Source organism: Gopherus flavomarginatus, chromosome 4, assembly GCF_025201925.1.
Source record: "Gopherus flavomarginatus isolate rGopFla2 chromosome 4, rGopFla2.mat.asm, whole genome shotgun sequence".
Taxonomy (NCBI): Eukaryota; Metazoa; Chordata; order Testudines; family Testudinidae; genus Gopherus; species Gopherus flavomarginatus.
The window spans coordinates 206187499-206213115 of record NC_066620.1 but is presented as its reverse complement, the minus strand read 5'-3'; the positions used below and the strand labels follow the sequence as shown (position 1 = coordinate 206213115).

Genomic DNA, 25617 nt, shown 5'->3' with positions numbered 1-25617 from the left:
TTTCCACGGGGCCGGAGGGTTTCGGCCCTCAGCTGTTTTCTTTGGAGTAATGTGGCCCTCGCCGCTTTACGAGTTGTGCAGGCCTGCTCTAGGCCATCCATGCTCTACGGGTGCTAGTAGGGTTGCCAAGCCTCCAGGCTTGTCCTGGAGTCTCCAGGAATGAAATATTATATCATGTCATGAAACCTCCAGGAATACGTCCAACTAAAATTGTCAATCCTAGTGCTACAGCGACACAGCTGCAGTGCTTTATACCCGTCACCGCTGTAGCTATGGCTACCCAACTTGTAAGCACAGAAAGAAAGGCAGCATGTATATAATGGGTCACCCTCTCTAGAGTCAGTCTTACCTCACCGAGAAGCCTACTGCTTTTAATGCTTTGGTGAGACTTGTATCCTTGCCAGGTCAGTGAAGTCTCATTGATTTGAATACGCACGCACAGGGATTGCTGTGCTAAGTACTGCATGCATTTGTAATGAACAAGGCACATAATTCTACTGAAGTCAATGCCTAGCACTTTCCATCTTCAGCCCTTGTTTTTGGTTCCTTGTCAGTTTGTAAATCTATCCTTTTGTGCTGAAATTCCCATGCTTGGAGTCTGCCTTGGACCAAATTTTACTAGAAAGTTTAATCAAAAATGATTCAGCAATAAAGAACAAAAGAGAATTTTTGTCAGTGCTAGAAAACAATTTCCAACCTCTTTGTTTTTAAACTCTAGACCAGGGGTGGGCAAACTATAGCTGTGGGCCACATCTGGCCCACCAGCCAATTTAATCTGGCTCTCAAGCTCCCGATGGGGACCGGGGTCTGGGGCTTGCCCTGCTCCCACGCTCCAGCTGACAAGCGGGGCCGGGATTCGCTCCATGAGGACGTGCTGTGGCTCTGCACGGCTTCCAGAAGCAGCAGCATGTTCCCCCCAGCTCCTATCTGTAGGGGCAGCCATGGGGCTCCGCACGCTGCCCCCGCCACCCCAAGTGCCACCCCCACAGCTCCCATTGGCCAAGAACTGCAGCCAATGGGAGCTGCAGGGGCGGCACTGGCAGAGGTAGTAGCAGGCAGAATCGCCTGGCCCTGGTTCCGTGTAGGGGAGACATGCGGCTGCTTCCAGGAGCTGCTTGAGGTAAGCGCCACCCAGAGCTTGCACCGCTGAGCCCCTCCCATGCCCCAGCCCTGATTCCTAGCCCTACCCCAGAGCCTGCACCCCTAACTGGAGCCTTCACCCCTGGTGCCCCAATCTGCTGCCCCAGCCTGGAGCACCCTCCTACACCCCAAACCGCTCATTCCCAGCCCCACCCCAGAGCCCGCACCTCCAGCTGGAGCCCTCACCCCCTACCCCAACCTCCTGGCCCAGCCCAGAGCCTCCTTCTGCACCCTGAACTCCTCATTTCTGGCAGCATCCCAGATCCCACAGCCCCAACCAGAGCCCTTCCCCCATCCCGCACCCCAACCCCAATTTTGTGAGCATTCATGGCCATGCAATTTGCATACCCAGATGTGGCCCTTGGGCCAAAAAGTTTGCCCAGCCCTGCTCTAGACTCTTCAGTGTTGGATAGCTAGCAGGGAGGTAGCCCTGAGATCGGAGAAGCGCCTTTCACAATCCTTGTGAAAATCCACCCAGAAATCACCAAGAAATGTGCTGTAGAAAACTGCCATGTGCACCTAAGCTGTACACGTTTTTAGCACTTGGCCATGATTCATTAAAGTTTGAATTCTTGCTGAGCTGTATCATTCTGAAGCAGCTGTATGGAGCTATCCCGTCATACAGGGCACTAAATTGTCCTGCTCTTTTTATTCCTCAGAATAGACCTACTGCAGGAATGCCAGGTTTGCAGCCAACAGACTATGCAGTCTAGTCTCACCTCTTCCGCTTAGTAGAGTAAGAAATCAGTGCCCTTCACAACCCTTATTGTCAAGCAAGGCCTCATACTTTTACTGTAAGAGGCAGGCAAGTAGCATTCCCCTCGCTTTATAGAGGAGGCAACTTGGGATCTGAGAGGTTGCACATGGTCAGCTCTGGCAGCAAGACCTGCTCCAGGCACCAGCTAAAAAAGCGGGTGCTTGGGGAGGCCAATACCAAGGGGTGGTCCTCCGGCTGCCATTGGGGCGGTACGTCCGGGTGTTTGGTGGCAATTCGGTGGCAAGTCCCTCAGTTCCTCTTGGAGCGAAGGACCCGCTGCTGAATTGCTGCCGAAGAGTGGAGCAGTGCGATCGCCACGGCTTTTTTTTTTTCCCGCTTGGGGCGGCAGAAAACCTGGAGCCGGCCCTGTCTGGCTGAGCTGGGACTAGATCCCAAGGCTCTGTCACTAACAAGAACTTGACAGATTAGGGAAGCATGGGTGAGAGTTGATTTACCTGTCTCGGCGTTAAGATGCAAAGTATAGTGTATTTTGTCCTTATATGGTAGAGATTTTGCTTCTCTCACAGGTCTGATTTGGGAAGCTTGCTGTTCCTTTGATCCACATACAGTGACTGGCTGGGCAAAAGATCAAAAAACTGATTGCTCAACTTGGTCCTTATAGAAAGATTCGCCTCTAACTGCTGAAAAATGAGTCGGGGCGCTGGAAAATTTGGTACAAATCTGTATAGCAATTGCCTGGGAAAACAACCTCCTTCCTTTCCATGTCATGCATTAAGCCCCAGGTAGCAATGTTCCAAATAAAGGAGAATTGTTTTTGCGTGCAGTGTCCTTGCGACTGCATTTGGAAGCATTTCATCATTTCCCCCCTTGTCTTCCAAATATTAGCATTTAATGAAATGCACATTTCCTTCATTTATTTTGAACGCACTCCAAAGCCAGCAAATACCAGAACTTCAAATGTTATGATAGGATAGGTTCTTTATTGGTTTGTTTTCTTTTCATTCGTTTTGTTTCCATGTTTTGTTTCCACTATGATTGTGTGTGTGCGTGTGTGTGTGTGTGCGCGCGCGCGCGTGTGTGTGCGCGTGTAAATCCTTGTTTTCTAACTCAAGGAGTCTGGCTTCCAACAGAGGTAGACAAATATTTCCAAAAAAATGTCCCCAAGACCCATTCAGTGCAGACAGCTGTGCTGCAAACAGGAAATTGAGGAAGCCAGGTTCATCAGAGACCACAGGATTTCCTTCATGGATGTTTCAGATAAAAGCATCTTTAAGTTGTGCACACTAGTGCTTTCCTGTAGAAGGACAATGTGAAAAGGAGGTTGAGACAGAGGCTGCTCTGGTTCTGTAGAAAAATGGTAGTTTGGAAACACAGCTAAGTGATAATCCCTGACTGATGAGACCACACCCAGACATTACGTACAGCTGTCTGCACCTCAGTACTAAAGAGAGGTCAGCAAACAGCACCATAGAATTAACGAAGTGGAGGGGTTAATTTCTGAGGAATTAAATGTTAAACAATGCAAAAGGATAGTTTTGTGATGATGGCACTCCAGGGGGACTCAGGAGACCTGGGTTTGATTTCGGGCTCCATCACAGTTTCACTTTCTGGGTTTGGGCAAGTCACTTAGGCCCAGATTTTTGAAGTATTTAAGCACTGCTGCACTCAAGGTCACACCACCTAACTGATTTAGGAACCTAAATATAATATCTTTTTCAAAAGGAATCTAGGCACTTAGGAGTGTAAATCCCAGCAACCGTCTATGGAATTTAGGCTCTTCAGTCAGTTAGGTGTTGTGACAGCGAGCACAGCAATGCCTAAATACCTTTAAAAATCTGGGCCTTAATCTTCCAGTGCCTTAATTTGCCATCTGTAAAAGAGGGATAACCCATCCTTTCTCCTGCACTTTGCCTGGCTTGTCTGTTTAGACTATAATTTTTATCTCTCTCACTCTAGTTAGAAAATGCCAGAATTAAGGTTTCATGCAGCTGGATTCTATCCTTGCCTGTGCCACAAAGTGCCTGTGTAATGTGAGGAAAGTCATTTAAATCAAACTTTTCAAGCATGATCTGGCTCTTGGCCTCTCTGCTTTCGAATCTGGACACTTCCTTCTCAACACTGTCTGGGCACATGAGAAGCAGGCTTCCTGCTGTCAATTCTCTCTACCACCCCACCCCACCCCTTGCCAACTCCCACAACAGTTCAGAGCTGTAATTGCAGGGAAAGCCCTGTTCAGCCCTTGTCTTCAGCATGCCCTGTGCGTAGAGTGACCAGACAGCAAATGTGAAAAATCGGGACAGGGGGTTGGGGGTAATAGGAGTCTATATAAGAAAAAAACCCAAAAATCGGGACTGTCCCTATAAAATCGGGACATCTGGTCACTCTACCTGTGTCGAAGGAATTTTGGCAAAATTAGCTGCTAAAATCTCTGAAATCTCTACTAAGCATGCATGAACTGCAATTTTTCAAAGGTTTATAACTTGACCAAATTGGGGTGGATTTCCACAGGGATAGCAAAAGGCGCTGTCAAAAAACACCACCCCCATAAGTTGTTGCTCCAAAGAAAAATTCACCAGATGTTTTTTAACATGAGCAAAACAATGTATATTTTCTTTAGAAAGTGGAAATGACAGGTTAATACTACAAATGTTTATTGATAACAAATGCTGACCCCCATATTATAGCAGATTCAACTAGCCATTCTTATTCTCAGAAATATGTGTGAATCAGGTTTTCTCTAATATGTAGCAAATAGAATAAAGTATGGATCTGATTCAGTGGAAAGTAATGCACAAGAGAATTTGTTTACTTTGGTTTCTTTAATTGAACATACTGATAGAATATCCAAAGATGTCCTTTATAACTAGTAACTTTTCGTTGTGTCCCTGGAAGATTCAGAAGTTATGACATGGTGGGTTATAGAGAAAGTGGTGTGGGAAAAAGTCAGTAATATTACTCATAAAAAACCCATTATCCCTGATCAAAGGAGAAAACATTTGAATAAAGATTATTATATTCAAAAAGAAAAGTTTGGAGGCCTTGTTAAACCCACTGGGTTACTGTCCAGTTATGTGCAATTTCCCTCTAGTGCTTATTCTGGCATTCATTAAACGTTGGTAAATTACATAGCAATGCTTGAAAGAATGATTAGAAATGTTATGTGTGAATAATAGAATTGCTTAAAGGGCAAAGGAAACTCTTAAAGGGAAATGTATATTGACATGGAAAGCAAACACTGGTGATATTCTCATTGTCCAGGCTTATTATTTTCTCTTTTTTTTTAATGTTGAATTTGTAAACATTTATTTTCACAGTCAGTTTGTTTTTAGGCTGTTTAGGAGTATACTACTGCTCTTGTATTGACTCCAGCAGGAGCTGGAATTGCTAAGTACCTTTGAAACGCAGGCTTCTTTTACTTAGGTGCATATGAAGTTAGGTGCCTAACTTTAGCATGTTGGCTGTGATTTTCAAAAGCTTCTATGAGAGTTAGGTGACAACCTCTTGTAGACATTGTGTGGGAGTTGGGCACCAGGCGTGTGAAAAGTCCCCTGTGAAAGTCCCAGCCCAAAGTTTGGCAATGTTACCCTTAATGGAAAAGGCTCTTAAAGAGCGGGGGTGTGGAAAATGGCTAGGAACTGCTAAAGACTGGAATTACTAAAAATAAAAGGGAGACAAGATGGGTGAAGTAATACGTTGTTTTGGACCAAAACTTATGTTCTTATGCTTACGTTCTTAAGTTCTGTTGGTAAGAGAGAGAGAAGCTTTTAAGCTTACACAGAGCTCTTGAAGAAGAGCTAAGAGGTCTTGTCAAACCCAATTGTGTTCTTGAAGAAGAAGAGTTCTGTAGCTTGAAAGCTTGTCTCTTTCACCAACAGAAATTTGTCCAATAAAAGATATTGTGTCACCCACTTTGTCTCGCTAATATCCTGGGACCGACCTGGCTGCAACAACACTGCAAACAAAAATAAAAGTGAAATAGATAGAACTATCTTGGAATTTGATACTGCTGCCCATCACCACAGTATCCGAATGCCTTCTGGGTGAAATATCTCAGCTAGCCATCTGCCATAAGTAGATATAGCAAGATACATCCAGTTAATTGAAAACATTAATGGTGATGTATAAAGGTCAGAAGTGAGGAAAAAGTCAGGAAAGCAGAAAAATAAATAAAATATACTCTGGGCCAGGATATGGTGGATCGTGTCTTTTGGATCGCAAGAGTGAAAGTCCAACAGAGCATTGGGATCTTATTGGACACTGTTCCAAAATATATAGGAATGTAAAAAGAAAAATCTGCTTGCATGTGGATTTGTTATTGTTTATTACCTGTGTTACAGGAACATCTAGAAGTCCCCAGTGGGAATGGAGGCCCATTGTGCTAGGTACTGCAAACACTAGTGAGAGGTGGTCCCTGCTGCATTTAGCCTACAATCTAAATATTCAAGACAGACAAAGAGTGGGAAGGGAAACAAAAGCACAGAGAGCTGGAGTGACTTGCCCAAGGACACACAGCAGGGCAGTGGCAGAGCCACTTCTATCTTAGGTCATATTATGGATGAGCTGATGAGCCACAGCACAGGGGTCTCTTCCCCGTCTCCAGGGCACCCTAGCAGAAATCACTCATCATCTGGCTGCAGGCACAGGAAACTGCACTGATGGAGTGGCTACTGTGGGCTAACATTACCAGACAGGAGTGCTTTGGCAAGACAGGGGCATGGCTCCACCCTGCTGCTCTCCTGCAGGACTGCATGGTGGGGAGAGCTAGCTAGGCCTGTTATACAGTTGTAGCATGTGCAAGGCAATCCAACCCCGAGTGCCTCTGGAAGGCCTTTTGCCTTACAAGCTGTAATTACTCCAGGCATTAATGCTTGCTTGGTGCTTTTCTTCCTTCTCCTAATATGATTCTGCTTTGCAAGGGGCATAACTGAGTCCAGTAAAAGAGAAACTGACAAACAGTCTGAGTAGTTAGTGCCCCAGAAGTTCAAGCATTGGAAGGGGAAATTGAAATTAAGTCACAACTACTAGACAATGTTGTGTTCTGTCTTTGGTCTTCATGTTACAGATATAATATATTAGCATTGAAAAGTTACAGCAGAGGGTAACAGAGCTGATCCTGTGGTTGAGTTATGAAGGCAAGTTATAAAAGCCCTAATCTAAACTGTGGGATAATAAGATGTGAAAGGATTTTCTTGAGGTCTACTGTTGATCACATCATGTTTATTTAGCAAGAAAGGAGTGTTTTCAATGAGATAAAAATGTAGAGCACATTGAGGGAAGATTCAGACAAGGCCTTCTAAGTTTAAGCCATGGTGATTTACAGGGACAAGTATTTTTTAAAATCTTCTGTATTTTGTTGAGGGGAGTTGTTCTACATCAATTAATGCTCTCCTAGAATTGTGAAAATGTAATTTCTTTTTGTGCCCATTTTGTCCTATGGAATTTGACAAATGTTAGAATTCTTTTTCTTTTTTTTTTCTTTTTGTTTAGTTTTGGGTTTTTTTGCTATGGAGACCAAGGAGACAAGATTTGGATGGTGAAGTCCTGGCTCCCTTGAAGAAAATGGGCTTAGGATTTCACCCTCAGGGTCAGAATGGAGTTTTTACAGAGAATCTCAGAATCAAGATGACTTTCAGATAGGGGACTATTTCCCTGATCTATTGCAGCAGTTCTTAAGATGTGCTATAGAGGCTCCAGCTCAGATGGTATGTGGATTGGTTTGAAATACAGCATGCGATAAGACTTCATCATAAGTGCACCGATTAGAATGATGAAGTTGCTGCATCAAGTACTTTTAAGGTTTGCATGTAGTATGCTAGGTATTAAGGCCAGGATTTTAAAAAGTGGCCTAGGACAGCAGTATAGTATAACACAGGGTTCTGCTTTCTTTGATGTGTACACTTCATTAAAATAATATCTCCACTTTCTTCTGTATGCCCTTCGTCCCTCATCTCACACTCTCAACAACCCCCTGCAAACCAGTGATCTAAAAAATGGGGATTGCTGGTGACAAAGCATCATACTGAGGCTGAAATCCACGTGGCATATGACATAGAGAAAAGGTCACACTGCCCTGTGTCAGCCTTGCGTAAGTCAAGTTAATTAATGGCTCTTTTTTCCTAATTCAGCTGGATGGACCTCCAGGCAAAGTGCTATTTGTAACTGAATTGCGAACCAGTGTCATGCAGCCTGACGCTTTCCGTACCCCTCATGCTGTAAGTTCAGGAAATGGGGGCATGATGGCTCTTGAGCCCCTTTGCAGGTGCATAGATCACAAACTGACAAAATGCCAGCTGTCATTGCCGGTGTTCACATTTATTGGCTATGGGAGATACCTGGAAAGGACGTCTCACTCCAAATTCACCAGTGGACCAACTGTCAGGCCACTGACACTAAAACTTGTACTACAGGGTGAGGGGGAGATGGAAGTGGGCCTGCCAACTCCCCTTTGTACCTTTGGAAAATATCCCCCTCAATTTTCAATCCCAGCTTGGTGGCTAAATGTGTCCACCCCACTCTTTCCCCACAACCCACAATGATTTGCATGCATAAATGAAAGGCTGGGCCAATGAATACTTCAGCCCCCGTGTGATGAGGGGGATCACTACTGCTGCAACACAATCCAGCAGGCTGCCTTACTGCACGTGCGCGTAGGGTTGCCAACTTTCTAATCACACAAAACCGAACACACTTGCCCCGCCCCTTCCCCAAGGCCCCGCCCCTGCTCACTCCATCCCCCTTCTCTCTGTCGCTCACTTTCCCACCCTCACTCGCTCATTTTCACCGGGCAGGGGCAGGAGCTTGGCGTGCAGGAGGTTCAGAGTGCAGGAGGGGGCTCCAGGTTGGGGCAAGGGGTTAGGGTGCAAGAGGTGCGGGCTCTGGGAGGGAGTTTGGGTATGAGAGGGGGCTCAGGAGGGGGTGTGGGGTGCAGGCTCCGGGAGAGAGTTTGGGTGCAGGAGGGGGCTCCGTGCTGGGGCAGGGGGTTGGGGTGTTGGGGGGTGCAGGATCTGGGAGGGAGTTTGGTTGCAGGAGGGGGCTCCAGCCTGGGGCAGGCAGATAGGGTGCAGAAGGACATTCGGGATGTGGGCTCTGGGTGGCACTTGCCTCGGGGGTCTCCCTGTAAGCGATGAAATGTCTCTTGGCTCCTAGGTGGAAGTGTGGCCATGGGGGCTCTGTGCACTGCCTCCACCCGCAGATGCGCACCCGCAGCTCCCATTGGCCATGGTTCTCTGCCAATGAAAGCTGAGGAGCTGGCATTCAGGCGGGTGCAGCGTGCAGAGCTCCCTTGGCCTCCCCTCCACCTATGAGCCAGAAAGAGATGCTGCTAGTTTCCCGGGAGCCACGTAGAGCCAGGTAGGCACCCTGCCTGCCCTACTGCAGGTGACCAACCAGACTTTTAATGGCCCAGTCAGCAGTGCTGACCAAAGCCACCAGGGTCTGTTTTTGACCAGGCATTCCAGTCAAAAACCAGACACCTGACAACCCTACGTGTGTAGGCCCCTAAAATCTCATTGGGACCAAACCTAAGTGATCACAATGGAAAGAGCAGTGTTGCCTAGTGGAGAGAGCTGTAGACTGGGCCTCTGGAAATGTAGGGTATATTCCTGGCTCGGCCTCTGGCCTCCTGTGTGTGACCTTGAGCAAATTGCTTCACCTCTCTGTGACTCAGTGTCCCCATCTGCAAAAGGAGGGTAATGAAGCTTGCAAAGCGCTTTGAGATCTACTGATGGAAATCTTAAGACTACAGTGAATTGCCATTGGCTGGGATTAGGCCAATATTGAATGTCATCTATTGCAGAAGCTGAGGGAGGTGATTTATATTAATCAGCTCCTCCCTTCTCCCCACCCAGGTTCATGCCCTGAGATAATAGGGCCAGTATGGCACATGTGATAGTGGCTTTGTCCATGTGCCCTGCTCGGTAAACATGTTGACACAAATGTCAGAATTCTGGTTTTATCCAATTAGAAAGATTTGCAGAATTCTCCATGTTCCAGATGGAAAGAAAAAGCAACTCTGTCCACTTAATCTCTTTAAACTGTGGAAAGTAACTGTTTTCAAGTGTTGCATAACAAAATAGGAAACTCCGAGTGTAAAAAAATGAAACCTCACCAAACTATATTCATAAGAGGCTAGATATTTAAAGGGACTTGTCCTTGGTCCCCTTTGTTTGTGGGTTCTCCTACTGAGTCCACAATTAATGTGGGTTCAAACCACACCACTTACATGGGCAGGTGGGTCAAGTGCTAGCTGTCTACGTGGTAGGATTTGTTTCAGCCATTAATTTTTTGCAGGTAGAAACTGAACTTGCAAAAAAGTCTGATTGCCCTTTAAAAAAAAAATCTGTCCAATCACATCAAGGGTCATAGTACCATCTCCAAAGCCAGTAGTGAAAATGGAAAAAACTGTGCTTTCAGAACTGTCAATCAGTTTATGCTGTATATTTGACTGTATTGTCGTCTTTGCTCTTTGTAGTAGTCTGATTGCATCCTGCTGTCTCTGGTTTTAAAGAGCTTGTCCCTGGTTTCTTTTTTTTTCTTTTTCTTTTTTTTTTTTGTGCCTGCTATTTCTGATTTTAGAAGTAACTCATTGTCTTCATAGATCTACATTGTCTTTGTCTGATCAGCCCTTAAGTGTGCCTGGACTCCAAAGACTGGTTGCTTTAGCATTAGCTCCTAGTATCTCTGTTTTATTTCAGGTAGCTTGGTGGTGATCAAATGAAAGGCATATTCTGTGTTGCAGCCTACTTTCCTGTAGACTCCATGCCCTAGCTGTTGGTTGCAGGCTTTCTGGCTACATCCCTGCTGTTGTGTTTTGCTGCATCAGTGCCTGTGTACACATAGACAACACAGTCGTCAGTTAATTGTGCCAGTAATATGAAAAAAGGTGCTTAGGACTCCTGCTTCACAAAGACAGGTTTCTGCCAAGGGAGTTAGTGGAGTGTGTAAGTAGGTTCCCTAGGTAGAACAAACCTGGTAGGAATCCCCTTGCTTTTAACTCTACTGTGCCTCCAGTGGTCCTGGGTTCCTTTGAGTGCAGTGAGTTGTTGGACACTCCTCTTTAAAGACAACTGGGAATCCTCAGGTTCCATTTAGCATGAGACTTCCACCAAGAAGGGCTATGTACACACTGCCTTGTTATGGAGATACAGTAGATCAATGCCCCTCCGGCAGTGCTCCATGACCCAGCATGGTGCACAGATCCTGTTCTGGGGGTTCAGCAGAATGTGCCATTCTGAGAACCCAGCAATAGGGGACTGAGGTTATAGGTCCATGAGTGAATCTCTCTTACCAAGGAGACTACAGAATGGAATGGTTGAAGAACCTATGAGCAACTAAACTTCCATATTGCAAGGGATATATAAGGCAGGTCTTCACTACCTGCCAGATCGCGAGTAGGGATCGATCTGTCAGGGATCGATTTATCGCGTCTCGTCTAGACGCGGGTGAAACAATCCCCGAACACGCTCCCCGTCGACTCCGGAACTCCAGTTCGCGAGAGGCGGAAGCAGAGTCAGCTGGGGAGCGGCAGCAGTTGACTCGCCAGTGTCCTCATGGCCAGGTAAATTGACCTAAGATACGGTGACTTCAGCTACGCTATTCGTGTAGCTGAAGTTGCGTATCTTAGGTCAACCCCCACAGTGTAGACCAGGGCATAGATATTTTCAATCTAACTGGTGAGTAGTGGTGGCTCTCCCATTATCTACTGCCAGACACATCTGGTACTTCAAATGTGCTGTTTCATAGTATAGATGTGTAACCACACCCACTAGTCTGGAGTGCTCTGTCCCCTTCTGTTGGTGGCTGGGCCACAGAATGAGCTTGATGTGCCTCCTACAGCCTTAGCCGATAGAGGCATTTAGCTCAGGCAGTAGAGGTGCATGTTTTAGAACCCAAGATTTGATTCCATACCCTAGGGTTGTGGCATTAGAGATGTATCTCCTTTCAAGTGGCAGCCTTCTGGCAGCACATCAAGGGAGCATCACTGCTGTGTTCTGCCATAGCGCGGAAGCTGGAGTAGACACCCAGCAGTGTCAGGGCTAATACTGTTGCTTCAGTTGTTTAATAGAAAGCATATCTGGCATGTTGTCCTTGCTCCTCCTGGCCCCTGTCTGGTACTGAGACAAAACTGGATGTGGTAGGGCCAGTGTCATGGATGGGTCATGTCATTATGCAGAGTCTGCTACTCTGCCTCCACCCTTGTGACCTCGCACAGGTCATGCTGCCAGGGACAGGCGGGGGTAACCCCATGCTGTTCCCAGGAGTCCAATATTCTGGGGATGCAGCAGTGGCCACTCTACTTCCCTGTAAGAGGGGTAGAAATCCATACCTAGATTTGATGTTTTTCATTGGGCCAGCCTCGTGCATTTTGGCTCCACCTTGGAAAACACTTACCTGCTGGGAAGTAGTAATATCCAGGGTCTAATTTTTAACCTTACCTCTAGTTCTGGAGGATCCTAAAAAGTCTTTGCTCTGACATTGAAAGAGGGTAAGGGCCCAGACTGGGACTAAGGTGATCTGGAGGCTGTTGCCAGCTATGTCAAAGATATCCTTTGTTACCTTTGTCTAGTCACTTACTCTCTCTGTGCCTCAGTTTCCTTTATCGTTTTGATCTATTTAGAGTGTAAGTTCTTTGAGGCAAGGACTCTCTTACTCTCTGCCTGTGCAGAGTCTAGCACAATTGGAACCCCTATACACTTGCCACTAGAATGCGAACAATCATAATCTCCTTGAAATTCCAAGTTTGTGACAGAAACACTTTGGAGTTAAATAGAAACCTCTCCTTTCTCATGATCAGCAAAGACTATAGAGGAGTTGTTATTATTAAACATGGAATCCTAAGGCTTCCTTACTGGCCACTCGCTAATGCAGAGATGAATATTAACATCTATAATGGAACAGTGGTTGTGACACTTCCAAGGTGCATTGTATGCTTCGATGATACAGACCTGATCAATGCTCATATGCTTCTTAGACTCAAGCTGGATGATTGTGCAAAGGTCAGATGTCTTGAGTCCCCTCCCAGAAGGTTTTTAATGGAGTGAGCTGCTAGCTTTCATCCTCTCTCATAATTTTACAAGGCAGAATTCCCCCTCCCCCGGGCAAGTAGCCAGCCTGCCACTAAGTATTCACTTTAGAATTATGATGAAGCTTGAAATAAAACACAGCCATGGACTGAACCCACTAACCCCCAGTCCAAAGGTATTAAGGTTGCTGGTTGATAAAGACAATATCTGGTTCCTGGAAATGTTTTGCTTCTAGCACCCTGGATGATTAAGGAGAAAGAATCATGCAAAAGATAATGATTCCATATTTGCTGGGGAAATGGCAAATGCAATTTGAACTACCAACTGAGTTGTGATCAAAATTCTGATTAATTACTCACTGTTATTTCACAGGGAAGAAATTAGTGCACATCTAATTGGTGTTACTGAAATGTATTCTGTGGTTAGTCTGCCTAAATTAAATGTATAGGGTGTGTGTGTGTGTGTGTGTGTGTGTGTGTCTGTGTCTGTGTCTGTGTCTGTGTCTGTGTCTGTGTGTGTGTGTTAGAGAAAGTTTGTGTATATATAAAAACAGTGAGAAGTCCTTGTGGCACCTTAGAGACTAACACATTTATTTGGCCATAAGCTTTTGTGGGCTAAAACCCACTTCATCAGATGCATGGAGTAAGCAGTATATATATTTTACATATTTTATATATATAATGTTACATATTATATTATTTTCATGTGCTGTAATATATATACTGCATATTGTATTTTTCACTCTATGCATCTGATGAAGTGGATTTTAGCCCACAAAAGCTTATGCCCAAATAAATGTGTTAGTCTCTAAGGTGCCACAAGGATGCCTCGTTGTTTTTGCTGATACAGACCAACACGGCTACCCCTCTGAAACCTGTGTATATATACTCTTTGGTATATATCCTCAGCTGATATAAAGAGATATTTCTCCACTGAAGTCAAAAGGGCTATGCTAATTTACACCAGCTGAACATATGGTCCCATATGTGTGTGTCTGTATTGTGCGTCTGTCTATCTGGTGAGGTTCTCTGACCTGTGCTATGCACAAGGTCAGACAAATGATTATAATGGCCCCTTTTCTGTCCTTAAAATCTATGAATTCCTCTATTATCACCAATCATAGCAATACTGCATCCAACTTCTAGCTAGTGAAAATGCTGTATACTCCATCTACCACGCCACTAGAGATTTTCTAGTTCATTATTTTTCTTTGCTTATTTATTTCAATTTCAGCTCCCCATAGGCTCTAGGCACACGTTTAATAGCAGCAATTACACATTGTGCAAAATACATCAATATGTTTAGTATAAAGTGTAAAGGAAAACTCAGAACAACTTCATCAGCATTTTAATCAGCAGGACTGCAATAAATAAAGATCGGACTGGAAATCTTGTCAGATACGCCCAATCCTCTCCTTTAATTGACTTCAATGGGGAAAAACATCAAGCCCCTAGCCTAATTTATTGTCCAAGTGAAAATGGTAAAGAAGCTGCAGAAATGCTGAAGACTACTGGAAATGTAAAAATCCTTCAGTTTAATAATCATAGAATCACAGAATATTAGGGTTGGAAGAGACCTCAGGAGGTCATCTAGTCCAACCCCCTGCTCAAAGCAGGGCCAACACCAACTAAATCATCCCAGCCAGGGCTTTATCAAGCCTCACCTTAAAAACCTCTGAGGAAGGCAATTCCACCACCTCCGCAGGTAACTCATTCCAGTGCTTCACCACCCACCTAGTGAAAGAGTGTTTCCTAATATCCAACCGAGACTTCCCCCACTGCAACTTGAGACCATTGCTCCTTGTTCTGTCATCTGCCACCACTGTCAACAGCCCAGCTCCATCCTCTACAGCCTAGCTCCATCCTCTGTGGAGTTAATAGTTACACAGAGAGGGATTTGTTTTAAAAACTTGGGTCTGATTCAGTTCTCACACTGGTTTTACATTGGGTATAAGTACGAGAGATTGGCTTCCAACTCTCACTGGTAGAAAGGAGAATGGAATCAAGCTGCTTTATATTTTTATTTTGTTCCATTTAATTAACTATATGTTTTATTTCCCTTTTCCTTTCAGTGGCATTGTTACATCCCAAGCCTTGCGCTAGTGCATATCTACTAAAAGCGATGTTCTTTTCCTCAAATTCTATTCCTTCTCTAAGAATTCGCTCTCCTGCCTTTTAAATAAACATACCAGTTGTGCCCAGTTGACCCTGGGAGGATGCAGCATTCAGATCCTCCGTAGTTGTCTTTCTTTTCCTCTCTTCCCATCTCTGTCTCTCTTATCTCTGTGATCTTTCTTTCTCCACCTCCTTCCCCTTCCAGAGAGCTTTATTAAATTCACATACTTACTTCTGAGGCCTTTGTGTCTGAGTGCTTGTTCCATTCAGGTCATACTGAGTGAGAGAAATGGAAAGATTCCCACATGTTCCTCCACTCCCGATGTCTTCTGGGAGAACTGGGCTCCTTTCCATGTCACAGCCTTCTGCTGGGGTATTGCGGGTACAGGATGCAGCTCTGCCAGAAGCATTAACTCTCCTCCAGCCTTGGGGAAAAATAAAATGTGAGTGAATGCAAGTTCTTTTCGAACACCTGAAAACATATGGTTGAGCTGATACCCACTCCCTCTTGGGAAGAGGGTTTGGTTGAAGCCTGAAAGCTCTTCCCATGGGATCCACTAGCAAATGCAATACCCAGAATTTTCTCTAAGGTCGAGACTTGATAGAACTGGAACCCACAAAGATATGAGGATGGGATAATGCAAAATTTTAGCATATCTAGATACTATTGGTACAGATCACCTTCCACTAGGGGTCTGGACAGTGCCTACCAAAATGGTGCCCCCAGATACTATTGGAATACACATGATACATAGAATCATAGAAATGTAGGTCTAGACGGGACCTCAAGAAGTCATCAAGTCCAACCTGTTCTTAAAATCCTCCAGTGATGAGGATTCCCTTGGAAGCCTATTCCAGAGCCCAACTACCCTTATAGTTAGAAAGTTTTTCCTAATATTTCACCTAAATCTCCTTTGCTGCACAGGAAGACCATTATTTGTTGTCAGACTTTCAGTGGACACAGAAAACAGTTAGTCCCTGCCCTTTTTATAACAACCCTTAACACATTTGAAAACTTATCAGTCTTTCCAAAAGACTAAACATGCCCAGTTCTTGTAACATTTCCTCACAGGTGAGGTTTTCTTAAACCTTCTAGCATTTGTTGCTTTCCTCTGGACTGTCTCTAAAGTGTGGTACCCAGAATTGGACACAGGACTCCATCTGAGGCCTCTACAGGGCCAAGTAGAGCAGGATAATTACCTCCTGCATCCTCCATGCAACATTCAAGAATAATATTAGTCTTTTTTCACAACTGCATCACACCGTTGACTCATATTCAGTTTATGATCAATTATAATCCCCAGTTCCTTTTCAGCATTACTACTGCCTAGCTAGTTATACCTCATTTTGTAGTTGTACATTTGTTTTTTTTTCCTTCCTAAAAGAAGTACTTTGCCCTGGTCTTTACTGACTTTCATTCTGTTGATTTTAGATCATTTCTCCAATTTGTGAGGATTGTTTTGAACTCTAAGCTCCAGAGTGCTTGCAACCCTTCCCAGCTTGGAGTCCTCTGCACATTTTATAAGCATATTTACTCCACTCTCTAGGTCATTAAAGAAAATATTGAACAGTACTGGATCAAGGCCTTATCTCTGTGGGACCCTACTTTACAGCTGCCTTTCCAATCTAACAGTGAATTATTGATAACTATAGTCTTTCAACCTGTTGTTCCTCCATCTTATAGATATTTCATTTTGATTACATTTCTCTAGTTTGTCTATGGGAATGTCAGGTGGGACTGTGTCAGAAGCCTTACTAGAAATCAAGATATATCAGTCTATTGCTTCCCCCCATTTGGTAGGCCAGTAACCCCGTCAAAGAGGGAAATTAGGTTGGTTTGGCAAGACTTGTTCTTGACAAATCTATGCTGGCCATTCCTTATAACATACTAAATGGTTTTATTCTGGTGTCCGTATCACAAAAACCCCACCAAAGTTGGCATTAATTGGCCCAGTTTTCTCAGAGGGAGGAGATGAATGGAAGGTTAAGTTGTAAACAGGGGCTTGACAAACAGTACGCTGGAGTCAGGGGGTCTGTGCTAGCTAAGATAAGCAGCAGCACCCTGATGCCAAGGACTACAGACAAGATAAACTTAGAATGTAAAGATCAGGTTCCACGTGGGCAGACCATGCTGTGCAGGGATTGGTTCCTGCAGAGTGACCAAGCCATTCAGAAATGTGTGATTTAATGTATAGGAAATGCAATGTGATGTGTAAATGTGTATAAAGGAAGAGGTTGTCTGTGTAACTTCTGGTGTGTGGTACGCCCTGGACCAGGGGTCTCAAACTCAAATGACCACGAGGGCCACATGAGGACTACTGCATTGAACCTAGGGCCGCATCACTGACACCTCCTCTTGCTGCCTCTGGTCACGCCCCCACTCCACCCCTTTCATTAGGCTCCGCCCATGCCCCACCTCTTTCCACCCCTTCCCTGCCCCAATCCAACCCTTTTCCTGAAGTCCCCACCCCAACGCTGCACCCAGGGGGTGCAGTTGGTGTGCAGGGTGTGGCAGGGAGCTCAGGGCAGGGCGTTGGTGGGTGGGATGAAGAGGGTGAGGGGTGCGGCAGGTGACTCAGGGCAGGGGGTTGGGGTGTGGGATGTGGCAGGGAGCTCAGGGCAGGGGTTGAGGTGCAGGAGGGATGTTGGATGTAGAGGGGGCTCAGGGCAGGGGTTGGGGTGCAGGAGGGGTGTGGGATGTGGCAGGGGGCTCAGAGCAGGGACTGGGGTGCAGGAGTGGTGTGGGATGTGACAGGGGGCTCAGGGCAGGGGTTGGGGTGCAGGAGTGGTGTGGGATGTGGCAGGGGGCTCAGGGCAGGGGTTGGGGTGCAGAAGGGGTGTAGATGTGGCAGGGGGCTCCGGGCAGGGGTTGGGGTGCAGAAGGGGTGTAGATGTGACAGGGGGCTCCGGGCAGGGGTTGGAGTGCAGGAGTGGTGTGGGATGTGGCAGGGGGCTCAGGGCAGGGGTTGGGGTGCAGAAGGGGTGTAGATGTGGCAGGGGACTCAGGGCAGGGAGTTGGGGTGCAGGCTCCAGCCTGGCACTGCTTACCTAGAGCAGCTCCAGGATGGCAGCGGAGTGCACCGAGGCCAGGGCAGGCTCCCTGCCTGCCTGCCCACTCTCGCCTTCAGCCCTGCACTGCTCGGTTCCAGGAAGCAGCTGGAACCATGTCCCTGCAGCCCCTGGGGGGGGCCATGGTTCTGTGCATGCGCTGCTCTTGCTGCTCCTCTAGGTACCTCCCACGAAGCTCCCATTGGCTGCGGTTCTGTGTTCCTGGCCAATGGGAGCTGCGGGGGCGGTGCCTGGAAGGAGGCAATGCAGAAGCCCTCTGCCTCCTTCCCTCTCCCTCCCCGGACCAAAGGGGCATGCTACCAGCAGCGCTGGGCTCGCAACGCCACAGGGGGCAATCCTGCAGGGAGGTGGGGAGCCCCGTGGGCTGCGTGTTTGAGACCCCTGCCCTAGACCCTTTCCTACACCAGGGTGGAACTGAGTGTTTTGGATCCCAGAGAACTGGATGAAGTGTTCTCTCAGAACTGGACAAGGTGTTCTAGATAGGCCAAGTGGAAAAGGTCTCGGAGGGAATCTCAATGCTCAGTAAAAACTCATCCAAAGATATCACAGGGGAAATGTGAGGACAACTGGATCTTGTTTTTGAAAGCCTCCAACCCCCATACGGTGGGTGGTTATTCTACTTTCCCATTGCAGGCTGGGGTGTTTTCAGACTAAACAAACCCATGTAACCCAAACTTCTCCATCAGTCAGGGAGGTGCCTTATGCAACACAGTTAATAAATAAAAAGTTAAGAAAAATGAAAAGCCAGCCTCACCATTAACAAAGGACTCTTCAAAGCTATTCCTTTGCTCTGGACTTTTACAATAATAAACTGGAAAAAATACATTAGAGAATGAGCTACTTCTCGCCACTTCATATTTCATTTTGCCTCTTGCTTCTCTATTTATTTCACGTCTTTCCTAATTACTTCTCAATTGCAGAAAGACAACATTAGGCACAACATGTTTTCAATATATTCTCTCTAGCCAAAATAACTTCATGGGTTGTCTGAAATGTCAAGCTTCCCACTAGTAAGCCTAGAATAAAATTAAAAGGGAGTGCAAACTAATAGTTAGAGCAAGGGTGTCAAGATTCTTTAGTTATTTCCCCTGCTCTTCTGCAAACCTTCTGTGTAACTAACCTTTCTGCCCTTCAGATTAATTGGGTACCATAATCCAGATATATGTTGTCATATACTTTGATTATAAGCCTGCAATAACTGGGGACTGGATATGATGACCCAGGAGACCTCTTTTAGTCCTATGTCCTATGTGTCTAAGTAGAGTATGAGTCTTAACTAATTAACATATGCATTGTGCTTTGAAGATGTAAAGTGACATCTTATTATGGTGCTTGGAGATCCTCAAACAACGGTAAGGTCAATCCTTCTCCATTGGAGTCATTCAGCTGACTTCAACAGGAGAAGGATCAAGCCCTAGCTTAATCCCATAATCTGAGCAAAGTATTATATCCGCTATGTGCAGTAGTGGTGCTTGAAGTTATTTAGGCCCCGATCCTGCAAATAGGCATTCATGTGCATCAAGTTATGTGCCTAAGAGTTTGCTGGATTATGGCCTGGTTTGAACAAGTTCAGCCTTCGAAGACTTCACTGGGCTTACACCAGGACTGAATTTTGGTCCTGATATATCTAGCAGGACCTAAAAAGTGGATGTGTTGTGAATTTTGTATATGCTGATATTTTAGGAAAATGTATGCTGAACGTTAAACAGACCCTTGGGTTTTCCAGGAGCTGCTGCTCACATCCAGAGTTTTTTTCTCTCTAGTGCATGCAAAGTTTCTAAAGGTTAGATCAGGGATTGGCAGCCTTTGGCATGCAGCCCATCAGGGAAATTAACTGGTGGGACAGGACGGTTTGTTTACCTGCAGCATCTGCAAGTTTGGCCGATCGCCGATCCCACTGTTCCAGGCCAATGGGGGCTGCGGGAAGTGATGGCCAGCACATGTCAATCAGTACATAAGAATCATAAGAAATATTGCTATGGATACGGTCATGCAAATGTGGTTAGTTTTGCAGGGATATAAAGAGCTGCCTAGTTTGGTTCGGTCTCTGTCTCAAAATTTGTCAATGGAAGCAGAGTTTGGATCTAGGATTTTGGTTCAGCCCATTGCAGCAGTAGTGGCCAGTGGCCAAGTCTGGTTCCAGGGCTGAACTTTTCCAAAAACTGAAGGTCTTCAGATCCAGGGGCTTGGTTGAGACCCAGCTTTGGCTAAAATTATTTGGACTGGAGAATTCAGACAAGGTGTTAGACACCCGGCTAGACTGCAGGAGTAGGGATCTCTTTATTTCCCTGTTGAATATGTTCTTTGCTTCTTTCTCACTGACTTTCCCTACCATACAAAGAAAGTTATTAAATTATATCAGGAGTTTCCCAAGGCCACTACTTCCCATAGATGCTGGAATTAGAGGTGCTGGCGGTAAGACTGCCCCGCTTGGCTTGAGGTGGCTTACATCACAGGGTTTACAGTTTCGTTGAATGGCTTTCAGCACCCCCACTATACAAATTGTTCCAGCGCCCCTGCTTCCTCCAATGCCACTAGCATCATGTACCTCTACAGTTCTACAGATTTAGCTATCTACCTACCAGGTTCTTATACGGTGTCCTTTGTATGTGAATCTGATCCAGGCTCAGGTTCCAACTCCTCTCTGTAATCCAAGGAGTGTTCGGAACCTGGACCCACCTCTAGTTATGAGAGTTAAGATCCCTACTTCCCTTTGCTCTAAAGATCACTAGCAAGGTCAAGATGTCATTTTATGCTGCTTGCACTTGTAATGATCGAAACCCCCTTAGATCCCGATTCTGCGCTCCATATTCACATGGAGTAGCGCTTATGGGAATCATCCCAGCGACTTCATTGGAACTACTCATGTGAGTGAGTGCTACTCAACACAAGTAAGAGTTGCACAACTGGGTCCTTAATTGGTGGGACTGTACCTTTAAAGTCACAGTGCTCTGTATAACTCCACCATGCAAGGGAAAAGGAAGTGGGACAAGGCTGCTGGTGAGAGAGTGTCTGAGACGTTCATTCAAAGTGGCCAGGTCTCACAATTTTTGGTGTGTTTCATAGAACCCCAGTTCCTGGAGACATGCCACTGGAGAATCTCAGCTTTCATCGTGCCTTCTGATTGCAGAGAAAAGCTTGAAAATGTTACCTGAGTGTAACCTCAAGGGTCAAAAATCAGAAGGAGCACTTATTTATTTTATTTTGTTGTTAAATCTCATTATAGTTAAGACAATCTTATGATTGGGGGCGTGGACTCACAATTTTTAGACACTTGAGGTTGCCAATGTTGGTGACTTCTGTTACCAGTAGGGCAGGGCCCTGTTAAGATTTAGATGTAAATACCTTCTCCTGCTTCACTCTGAAGCCCCTAGCATCCTTCATACCAGGGCACGAGGGAATAGGTGCTGACTTTCTAATGTGCCCGACGATGCTCCCCACTAGCTCTGCCCTAGGCCCTGCCCCACTCCACCCCTTCCCCTAAGTCACTATGCACACCCCGCCTCTTCCTGCCCCTATTCCACCCCTGCCCTGCCTCTTTCCACCCCATTCCACTCCTTCCCCCAAGCACACCTGCCCTTGCTCCTCCCTCTCCCCCCCCAGTGTCTCCGGCACACCACGGAACAGCTGTGGGAGGTGCTGGGAGGAAGTGAGAGGTGCTGATGGGAGGCTGCCGGTGGGTGCTTGGCACCACCATTTTTTGTCTGTGGGTGCTCCAGCCCTGGAGGACCTGCAGAGTTGACACCTTTAACCAGGGAACAGGAATCTGGAGCAGTGAGGAACAGAACTCCAGCACAAGGGCTGCATGCAGCACAGCAGTCCCAGCTTGCTTTCAAACCCTGCCTTCTGCATCCCAGCAGCGAAATGTCTCTGTGCTGCCTGGGGATCACCCTCATCAATGAGTATCTGGTGGCCCAGCAAACTGTGTGAACAGGGCCAGCTATCATAGAATCATAGACTATTAGGGTTGGAAGGGACCTCAGGAGGTCATCTAGTCCAACCCCCTGCTCCAAGCAGGACCAATCCCCAGATTTTTACCCCAGTTCCCTTAATGGCCCCCTCAAGGATTGAACTCACAACCCTGGGTTTAGTAGGCCAATGCTCAAACCCCTGAGCTATCCCTCCCCCCTATGCATGAGCTTTTATTGTTGCACTCTTGAGAGGTCAGATGGAACAAAAAGGTCTCTGCTCGGGGTGACACAAGCATGGACACACTAGAAAGATCGCACCCGACTGTTCCCCTCTTGCTCCCTTTTTCACCTTCACTCAGCTTTGGTTTTGAACCTTCTTTCATGATGACGTTCTCTTTGGTACAGCCAAAGACCAGAAAAAAAAGTGTGTTTGTTTTGGAAGGGAAGGGATTAGAGAGATGGGGCAGATTCTCAGTTGGTATAAAACGTCATGATTTCATTGAAGTCAGTGGAGCTATGCCAGTTTACACCAGTTGAGGATCTGGAGGGAGTGGATGGGCGGCTGAAAATTCTATGCCAAAGGCTTCTCTCACATCATTTTCTGCACATCCACTTCTGGTCCTGAATAGAACCAAGGAGTTCTAAGATGGATGGGAAAGGCCTGTTTTTCAATGGTTAGGGTTCAGCATTTCCTGAAAACTAGGCTCTTTAAAATATCTAAAGTGAGTACCCAAAAATGGAGACATCCAGAATTAATAGTCACTTTTGAAAATTGAGTCCATAATAAATAATTATAAGCCAACAAACTCAGATCTGTAAACGGAAGTTCAGTTATGGATGTGAACTAGAGCTAGATGCAATCTTTTTGCCTCAATATTTTATTTTAATTAAAAATTTCTTGTTTGGGGCAAAAAATTCCTGTTTCCGAGCGGAAAACGGTAAATTAACCAATATTTGGTTACTGAAAAATTTTTGGTTTTTGACACATCCAAAAGAGGTTGTGGGAATTTTATGAAAAAATAACATTTATTTTCAAAATATTTTACAAAAAAAATTTGTCTTTTCCAGCCAGTTCTAACCAGAACATCTCCAAAGATTGCAGGAGCTCTTATTAACGGTTTTGCTTGTACTTCAGCTTTGATGGAAAATCATGATATTAAAGCCCTTTTCTGGGAAATTCACTCTTCACTGGAGTTAGCTCCCATGATCAAGAAACTCTTCTAATTAGAAAACAGTAATAATAATCCAGTGGAATGATCCCCCAATTTTAGTTTGGAGTGATCATTTTATTTCCAAACTTTATTTTTGCAAACGAAAAGGACAATTTATCTTTGCAAGAACTGCAGGCCAAGCAGGGAGAGAGAAGCTGAGAACCTTTCAGTTCATAATAAAAGCTGGCAACAATAGTCTTAACAGAGTTCAAGTTTATTTGACTAATACTTTCACCACTTGTCAGATAACATAGTTTTGTTTGTGGTAACAAAACAAGCCTTTTCCCCTCTCATTTCTCCAGTGAGCAGTACAGGCACTTGTGGTGAGCACACATTACTACTAACTGTTATGATGTTTTCTGTCAAATTCATTTATTTATGCAACTGCTGTGGAAAGGCCTGAGGCCCATAAGCAGCCATGAAAGATTTCAGAGTCCTGGTGTGGGGTCATGAAAGGGAAAGCAAAGGGGGGGAAGCCTCCACTCCTTGTGAGAAAGGAACTGACACAGGAAATGGTCACATATGGCACAGATTTATTGTGTCCGGGACTTCCCATTCAAATCTCATTATATCCACTGCTCAGAGCAGAGCATGGCACAACCGCATTCATTTTGAGGTCTGGCATCTGATGAAATTACCGCTCTGCTTTCCAGCAGAGGCGATGGGTTTATCATTCCTTGGCGAAAGAGCTGGAGATTGGAATTGCATTTATAAAGAATGCTGTTTGCTGCCCCTTGCCTTTAAATTAAGCCACAGGTATCCGTTTGTCTAATGCTCAGTAGACAAGGTTATTGGTGAGGAGGATGGGAAAGAATCCTTCTGGGCTTTAAATACAGCTAAAGAGAAAGAAGGAATAACTTGAGGGGAGATCAAATGGGAAAAGGTGTTCGTAGAGACAAGAGCAACGCGCTGTTCTTTTCACGGTAGGGTTGTTTTTCAGAAGTAGGATAGCTGAGGCAGCAAGATGGTTCTGTTTGAATTTTTCCCTCTTAAGCATCTTTTCTGCAGGTGAAATTTCCCTCCCTCCCCACAGAATGCCCAACTATTTAAGATTTATGTGGCAAAACAAGCAGGAATGGGGGAATGGAAAACTTCTTATTGTTTGTATTACAGGCACATCTAGGAAGTCCAGTCCTGGACCAGGACCCAGCTGTGCTAGGTGCTGTACGCACATAGAACAAAAAGATAGTCCCTGCCCCAAAGAGCTTGCAATCTACTCTTCAAGCCCATGGGCTGGCCATGGAGGTGAAATGCAGACTCTGCTGTGCTATTTCAGTGTATAGCATGAGGGAAGAGCCCTGTGGCATGAAGGAACAGCCGCAGTGTTCTTGCAATATTTAGTTGTCGTCGTTTTGTAAGCCCCATCTTCTGAAGTTTGTTGAACGTCCACACTCGCACTTCTCCCAGGCTTTCTGGGTCAGTGTGAGTTAGGCGGAGTGTGATTAGGTCAAAATGGGGAGCAATTTATTTATCAGGATGGGTTACTGGGAACTAGGAAAGTTTTTATAATTTGTTGCCAGTTTATTGGTCACATTTATTGTTATCCTTAATGTGCCCAGCACAATGGGTTCAAGGACTCTAGGTGTTACTGTCAAACATAATATAAACAATGCAAATAATAAGGCTAAATATAAATAATCATGTGTGTGCCTAAATCATTGCATGCACCCATTTAAAAACAAAATGTATAGTATTAACAGACCAGAGTAATTATGCTATTTGTATTCATTAATTCACTAGAGAGGAAGGGTAGTCCAATGGTAAGGGCATTAGGCTAGGTGTTGGGAAACCAAGAGTCGCCTCCCTACTCTGCCACAGACTTTCTGTATGACCTTGGGCAAGTTAATCTCTGTGAAATGGGAATAAACAGAACTTTCTGACCTCACAGGGGTGTTGTGAGGATAAATCAATTAAAGCTTGTGAGGTGATCAGATACTGTGGTGCTGGGAGTCACATAAATATCATAGATAGTATATAAATACTTGTACTTGTGTTAATACATAATTGTGTGTGTGCGTATGTGTGTAGTTGCAAGACTGTGTATTACATGCATTCACTCATGCTCAATTATGCATTAATAACATAAACTTGCACAATCATTTAGGCATTCTAGTATATTCAAATACAGGCACACACAGGGTACGTCTACACTATGGGATTATTCCGATTTTACATAAACTGTTTTTGTAAAACAGATTGTATAAAGTCGAGTGCACACGGCTACACTAAGCACATAAATTCGGTGGTGTGCATCCATGTACCGAGCCTAGCGTCGATTTCCAGAGCGTTGCACTGTGAGTAGCTATCCCGTAGCTATCCCATAGTTCCCGCAGTCTCCCCCACCCATTGGAATTCTGGGTTGAGATCCCAGTGCATGATGGTGCAAAAACAGTGTCGCGGGTGATTCTGGGTAAATGTCGTCACTCATTCCTT

At 45.3% G+C, this 25617-nt stretch overlaps 1 protein-coding gene across 5 annotated transcripts in view; it reads left to right on the top strand.

The window, feature by feature from the left end:
* The window catches only part of PKHD1 (PKHD1 ciliary IPT domain containing fibrocystin/polyductin), a 382755-nt gene that overhangs the window by 307153 nt on the left and 49985 nt on the right, over positions 1-25617 (top strand). Inside the window, exon 60 of one of the 5 annotated variants that reach the window (XM_050948687.1) lies at positions 7346-7441. The exons of the other annotated variants lie outside the window; for them this stretch is intronic. Within the exon in view, the coding sequence (XP_050804644.1) occupies positions 7346-7395 (50 nt within the window). The 3' untranslated portion in view covers positions 7396-7441. Of the gene's footprint in view, positions 1-7345; positions 7442-25617 lie in introns of those variants that run through there. 5 annotated transcript variants of the gene reach the window in all.